This window comes from Nannospalax galili, unplaced genomic scaffold (genome assembly GCF_000622305.1).
Source record: "Nannospalax galili isolate Female #2095 unplaced genomic scaffold, S.galili_v1.0 scaffold53, whole genome shotgun sequence".
Classification (NCBI taxonomy): domain Eukaryota; kingdom Metazoa; phylum Chordata; class Mammalia; order Rodentia; family Spalacidae; genus Nannospalax; species Nannospalax galili.
The window spans coordinates 1604609-1612375 of NW_008332852.1; the positions used below are offsets into that span (position 1 = coordinate 1604609).

General features: G+C 39.4%; 1 protein-coding gene across 1 annotated transcript in view; it reads right to left on the bottom strand.

Moving 5' to 3' along the window:
* The window catches only part of Samd3 (sterile alpha motif domain containing 3), a 52057-nt gene that overhangs the window by 27364 nt on the left and 16926 nt on the right, over positions 1 to 7767 (bottom strand). The window contains exons 5-6 of the mRNA XM_008827823.1: positions 6544 to 6628; positions 813 to 980 (exon numbers count right to left, since the gene is read on the bottom strand). Coding sequence (XP_008826045.1) covers positions 813 to 980; positions 6544 to 6628 — 253 coding nt within the window. The remainder of the gene's footprint in view (positions 1 to 812; positions 981 to 6543; positions 6629 to 7767) is intronic.

Below are 7767 nucleotides of genomic sequence, written 5' to 3' on the forward strand. Positions count from 1 at the left end.
GTCACATGGGCTTGGGAGGAGCCCCTGGCTCCTTTCTTTTACCAGTTCCGCCTATGTGAAGATAAGTCAGAGGTCCTGCTCAACCATGTTTGACTTTGCTTGGAAGCATGGAGGAAATGAGCATATTTTTTTTAAATCCAACTTTCTGTAGCAACAAGAACATCAAGAAAACGAGATACAGGTGTGTGCATGGTGCTGCATGCATATAATTCAGCCCTTAGAAGGTGGAAGCATGGGGATCAGGTGGTAAAGGCCACTGCCTGATGCATAGTGAATGCTACATGAGACAGACACAGCCTCAATAAAACAAATAAAAATACTGAGCATGGTGGTGCCTGCCTTTAATCCCAGCACTTTTGAGGCAGAGGTAGACAGATTCTGTAAGATCAAGGTCATTCTGGTCTACATAGCAAGTTCCAGGCCAGCTGGGGCTATGGGGGAACTGTGTCTTAAAAAGACCAAGAAACAAATTAAAAATAAATTAAAATGTTTTTAAAGAATATGAATGCGTTATAATGAGAGAAAGAAGAGAAATAATTCAATAAGCCAAAACTTAGGAGTTTTTCCAGTTTCTTTGAAGGTTGTGAAGGAAAATGACCATGAAATATTTAATAACATTCTTGTCTCAAACTTTACGACACCATCTTTTGGAAACGTTACAGTATTAGGCATGCAAAATACTGATTTTATTGATCTGGACCACACCTAAGATTTCAAAAGGCATCTTACTTGATTAATTATTTACATGCTATTATTTATTGTCGGTTAGTTAATCAGCTGTAGTTGTCAGAATATTTAGAATTCATTCTTACTTTTATCTGGACAATTTTAATTTCATCAGATCTTATATCAGCAAGAGATTTCCTTGTCTGGCCTCTTCGGTGTCCAAATTTGCATTTATTTCTCATTACTTGTTCGTCGTCTTCTATGGGTCTTCGAACATATTTAAAGCGATCTTTGAGGGCTCGTTTCCATAGTAACTGTGTAAAATAACAAAGCAGGCCAGTCAGTCCTTAAAGAGCTTAGTGTTTAACAATAAAATCTTTATCTATCACCCTTGGGCTTGAAATTACTTTCACATCATCATAAGAGAAATAGTGTATCTGTCTTTAGGTTTATCTTGATAACAATATTGTCTGTTGCTATTCGGATTATAATCCCTAAATCAGAGCTAAGGAAACATTAATAATGCAGCCTGTCTCCTAGTGAGCAAACGAGACTAATGAGAAAATATGTGTCAAGGGTTTGACATCTAGATGTTACTATTCCTGGCTTCATGGCTCAGGCTCCACTAGTCGGAATCCTTCTCCTTCAGAAAACACCACGGCCTAGGTTGGAAAGACCCAGATTTTAGCATCAGCTCTAGTACACGGTAGCCAAGTAACCCCATCAGTCTCAGTTTCTTGATTACCAAATGGAACAACATGATCTTACCTGCCAAATGCTGTGTGTGTGTGTGTGTGTGTGTGTGTGTGTGTGTGTGTGTCCCATCAGTCTCAGTTTCTTGATTACCAAATGGAACAACATGATCTTACATGCCAAATGCTGTGTGTGTATGTGTGTGTGTGTGTGTGTGTATGTATATGTGTGTACAGGTATATAGACATATTCATTCACATGTGTGTGGGTGCATATGGAAGCCAGAGGTCAACCTTAGATATCATTCCTCAGGAGATATCCACCATGTTTTATGAGAAGGTATTTCTCACTGACCTGGCACTTGATGATGGTTATGCTGGTTGGTCTGTGATCCTCAGGGATCTACCTGTCTCCACCTCTCTAGCACTAGGATTATAAGTTTGCATCACCATGCCTGGCTTTTTACATGGGTAGTGGGTATCTAACCCAGCTCCTCATGATTGCATGACAAGTACTTTACTGACTGAACTATTTCTACAGCTTCTGTACTGTGTTTTCAAAAGAAGCAGATGAGTAGCTACTTATGGAAGATATTTATGAACTAAAGTGCTGTTCATAAAGTCCTTGGACAGTCCTGGTGAGGTATTCTTCAGGCTGAGGCTGGAGCTGGCTTGTGCTCTGATTAAGCCCCTGGGTATGTGTGAGTCAGAGATGCTCCAGCACCTTCCATAGGCCTGTGGGTTCTGCCTTTGCCGTTTTACAACAGCACAAAAAAATAATAGATGGCTTGTGTTTTTCTAGGTCCTGAAATTTGAACTAGTACAAACACATTTGTTTGTCATGTTTTCTTCAGATCTAAAGGGTCTCTAGCCCTGCTAATCCTAGTGGAAGTTATTATAACCAGCAACTGCTAGGATGTTGTTAAATCTCTGATTTCTTCTGCCTCCCTTCTCCCATCTCCCAAACCGAAAAAGGACCAGTCAAATACAATCTTCCACATGATTGTTCAGTCTCTGAGTATTTATTGAGCACCCGTTGTATGCCTGACACTGTTATTAACACAGATATGTGAGGTAGGCATTAGGTCGGTGGATTCAGTGGAAATATTTGTTATGCAGAATTAATTATCCTTCTTCCCCATATTTCTGAAGATAAAGTAGATATGAAATGCCCTTCAGAGACAAGCTCTCCTAATCATTGTGAAATTATGGGCTTCTTGTGACATAGGAAGAAATTCACAGCCCTGCAGGCTGTGGATTACAATCAACCCAATACAATCACTAAGAAACATCCAGATAGACGAAGAATATGAAGCATCTTGTACAACTGGAAAAAGAATGACCAAAAAGTAAATGTCAAGAAAAGCAAAACAGAGCAAAGAGACTAAAGTAGAAAAAAACATAGAAACAGAATAACCCAATGTAATACCTAATATGGATTGCACGTGATACTATGCAACTGCTATAATGTTCTTAGGAGTAAGAAGTGTATCATCATTACAGAGAGATTGTCATGATTCTTTTAAGACATGTGCCGAGAGGGCGGGGGATGTAGCTTAGGGGTACAGCACTTACCTAATTTGTAAGAGACCCTAGGTTCAATCCCTAGCCCCATACAAAGAAACTAAGCAAACAAGAACAAAAGATAGTTAGAGATATCATCTGTAACTTGTTTCTAAATGCTCAGCTAACGCAAACAAACATGAGAGGAGAAAAATAAATGTGGCAAAATCTTAATTCCTAATGAGAATAGTGATTTTCAATCAGTGTGCTAATGTTGCTCACTCCTCCTTTCCAGGAGACAGTTCATGATGTATGGGGATGTGCTAGTTGTTACAATTGGAGTGGAAAGGGTGCTATTCACACCTGCTGGGGTGCTGTTTAATATCCCACAATGCCCATGACTATCCCTACCACAAAGAATTAATTATCCAGCACTTAATGTAAATAGTGTGAAGACAGAGAAATCTTGATCTAGTTGAAATCTTGACCTAATTGAAAGGTATACAGTATCACTGTAACATTTTTCTACTTTTATGTAGTTTTCAAAGTTTTCAAGACCAACATTTGAAAATAAAATTAGCCCTAAAAGAACAAAGTTCTCTGTTTCTGAATCTCTGTTTCTGTCTCAATCTCTCTCTCTCTCTCTCTCTCTCTCTCTCTCTCTCTCTCTACACACACACACACACACACACATGTTCTTGGGCATTTTCTACGTCATCCACTGTAAAATTAGGAACACAACCTCATGTATACCTACAGAGAGGGTTTGGTTAAACATCTATCAATGCATCAGCTTCCACTTCTAAGTGTGCAAATGAGGGCAACAACCTGCTAAACGGTTTTCTCAGTCTCTTTATCAGTTAATCATCTTTAGATAATACACTGAAATAGATGTAGATGAAATGCCCACAAGAGCACAGTAGGCATTATTCATTACTTTATAGGTGTCTCACTTTGATAATTATAGAACTAAAGACTGAAATTTAATTGGATAGGTATCTACTCATTTATAGACAAGGTTCTTTGGAAGGACTCTTAAATAATACCAGTTACTTCTGGAAGGAAAATTGAGTGGGTGAAGAGTGGTGATGAAAAAAAATTTCAAATTACATCTCTCTGTAACCTTGATTTGACCTAGGCAAAAGTACCATTTGTTCAAACAGAAAATTTAAATTACTTTTCAAAAATGTAGCTAATGCTACCTCTAGTTATCCACAGAGGATTGGTCCAGGATTCTTTTAGGAAATGCCGAAATCCATGCTGTTCAAATCTCTTTGATAAGATGCATTAGTGTTTGCATGCAACTGACTCACATTCTACTTTGACTTTCTGTTTTTAATATCTTACATTTATTTATTTGTGAATGTGCACATGCCACAGCACACATGTGGCAGTTAGAGGACAGCTTGTTGGAGTCAGTTCTTTTCTTACATCATGTGGTTCCTTGGGATTAAACTCAGATTGTCTGGTTTGGTGCAGAATCCTTTACTTGCTGCGCCATCTTGCCAGTCCAAAGATTCCTCTTTTTTCTTTATGTGTGTGGGCCTGTGTGAGTTTATGTATACCACATACATGTAGGTACACACAGAGGCCATAAAAGACCATAGGATATCCAGAAACTAGAATTGCAGGAAGTTGTGATCTGCCTGATACAGATTCCTGTAGGAATTGCAACCCAGGTTGTCTACAAGAGCAGTAAGTGTTCTTAACTGCTGAGCCATCTCTCCAAACCCTCTCCTTCACTTTCAATCATCTCTATAATATTTGGAGTATGTAATAAAATGTAAATGCTAGGTAGACAGCTGTTATATTGATTAGGGAAAAATAATAAGGAAAATATCTGTTTACATTAATTGCAGAAGCACCATCATAGGTCTAACTACATAATACAGATTGGAGACTGACTGATACTAAGGGTGTAGAATCTGTGAAGATAAAGGACTGACTGGGATTCTATCTCTAGTGTCACTGATTAGATGGCAAATATAGCACCTAGAATGTTAGAAGGAATGCAGAAGTTCATTTTAGTCAGCCATGTTGTTATGACTAGCAATGTCGAGCTTCAGGACTGTTGTTGTTGCTTTATTGCTTTATGTTGGTTTGTTTTAGAGAAAGTTTGGGTTATTTTGTAATGTGCTTTATATGCAGAAATTTATTTTAGAAAGGGTGACATCCTTTATGAACAAGAATGCCTGAATTCTAGTCTTGACTAGTTATTATTCCCAGACATGGGATACAACTTCTTTCCCGAATCTGGGTGGTAAAAGAGAATCCTTAGGGCCCTCTGTCACTCAGAAAATTCTGATTCTACCCATATATAATCATTCTTTTACTGAAGACAGGAAAATGAAAGAAATAAGGGAAAAAGAATACGGAAAGGACAGAAAGAGAGAAGGAAAGAAGGAAAAAGTGACAGAAAATAAAAATGCAAGCAAGCAGAGATCTTAAATGTTTTTGCATTCACAGATATTGACATTTGTTGTTGTTGTTGTTGTTCAAATTAGCCCAAATTGCTTCAGTTCAGTCTTCAAGAATTTTTTCCCAGCACATGGTTGAGGTGATATGAAACAAGAACACAGCCATCATTTTTAGCCATGATTTCTGAAGTGTGTGCATAGAGATACAGGGATAACGGTATATCATTGGACATACACACCTAGAGTTCCTAGAAATGTTTCTGGAGTTGTATACCTTTCCTGTCATGAACATTCCAGTTTTGTTACGATTTCAAGTATGTTTAAGAGTATAGTTCAACAGTGCTAAGCATATTTTCATTGCTAGCAATGAAGATATTAGTCATGTCTTGTTTTGTTTGAGACAGAAGTCTTATGTAGCCCAGGCTGACCTCAAACTCCTGATCCTCCTGCCTCAACTTTCAAGTGCTAATGCCTCATTCTTTAAAGCATGAAGACCCAGCAGCTAAGCATGCTTGAGCAGCACTTCTCAACCCCAACTCTCCATTAGATCATCTGGGAATTTTTGAAAGCATTAATGGGCAAGACCTCTTATTATTTAAATCAGACTCTCTGGGACTAGATACCTAGAACTGTTGCTCCAAGCATCCTTAGCATCTCCCAATCCAGACAGCAGAGATATGAGAGAGCTGGGTGAGGCAGGAGGAAAAGACCTCAAAACCAGAAATCATCCCTTTTGATTAAATCAGAGAGCAAGGAACTACTGCTATGTAGCCATGTCCTCCTTCTGTGCACTCACTGCTACATAGAAGACCCCAAACTGCTCCCAGAGAGCCATAGAAAGATGGAGACTAACAGATGAAGAAGGCAAAGAATGTGGCAGAGAGAAACGGACAAGGTATCACAAAGATGAAAGGAAGAGGAAAGAGACAAAGCAAAGCAACGAATGGAGACCAAAAGAAAGACAGAACCAAAGGGAAAGACCACTGCCCGAGTGGAAAGTGAAAAGCTGTTATTTAAATGGATTGCAATGTCTAGGATACTATGTAGTGCCATGTGATCACTTACAAAGCCACAGCCGTCCTCATCCAGGAAAGGGTGGGCCTGCAGCAGAGCATTGACCACATCGTTGTACTGCTGGGTGCTGGGGTACCTGTATATCACAACAAATAAGATGGAGTTCACTTCAAGCAGCCATGAGTCTAAATTTTATTCATGCTTCTTCTAAACTTTCTCTTGCTGTGCATGTGTGTGTGTGTATCACTTACAAAGCCACAGCCGTCCTCATCCAGGAAAGGGTGGGCCTGCAGCAGAGCATTGACCACATCGTTGTACTGCTGGGTGCTGGGGTACCTGTATATCACAACAAATAAGATGGAGTTCACTTCAAGCAGCCATGAGTCTAAATTTTATTCATGCTTCTTCTAAACTTTCTCTTGCTGTGCATGTGTGTGTGTGTATGTGTGTGTGTGTGTGTGTGTGTGTGTGTGTGTGTGTGTTCATGTGTGTGCAGACATGGAGGCCAGAAGTTAACCTTAGATGTTGTTCCTCTGGCAAATTCACATTGTTTTTCTTGAGACAAGGTGCCAAGCTGGAACCTTGGGCTCACTAGTTAGGCTAAGCTGGCCAGTTAGTGAGTGCCAGACATCTACCTGTCTCTGCCTCCCCAGTGCTGGGATTACAATCATGCTCAATCACATCTTGTCACACCACCTCCAGTAGAGCCCGCGTGAGGAACTCTCCGTGGGTTGGGTCGAGGCTGAGAAAACTTCAAAGGAAGAATGCCTCCTGGAGAATGGCTGTGTTAAAAAGCATGCTGTGTCCTTGGCTGTTCTGCTTTAGTTCTTGTCTTCATTGCTGTCTTTATTCCTGTTCTTTCCTCATAGAAGAACTGCTTTGAACCTACTCAGGTCATTAGGCCCACCAGAAGAGAGACTAGATATGGATGATTTCCTGAGAACTCAGTCACCTGATATTAGACTTCCTCCAAATGCTCTTTTCTTATTTCAAACAATAAGTAAAGTAGCTAAGAATAAGCAACCTTGGAAAATTCTAGATAAGTTATAGCAAGAAGAATTATTTGTAAATAATCCCCCTACTTCAGTTCCTAGAGTTGACTCAAGGAAATCAAAGGAATACTAAAAGAAGATTGCTGCCTACAGTTAAGACAGACTTAGGAATTGCTTACAAGTTAGGGAGAGGTAGGCTATGGCATCCCCTTAAGGGAAAGGAGAGAATATTTAGAATCCCCGAGCCCATTGATGAACCACTTCCTCATACAAGAGTTTATGAAGGAAATAATAGATGGGTAAATATTCAAGAAAGGAAAGTTTCATGGTATTCACTGTAGTTTGTGGATAGGTTAGCTAGATCTAGACCACCTGGGTGCCTTTACTACAAGTCAACAGCAAAGTATATTTGAATAATTACAGGCAGTATAAGAAACATGGATAGAAAGAATAGGAAAATAAGGATTAGAGAAACAAGCCTTT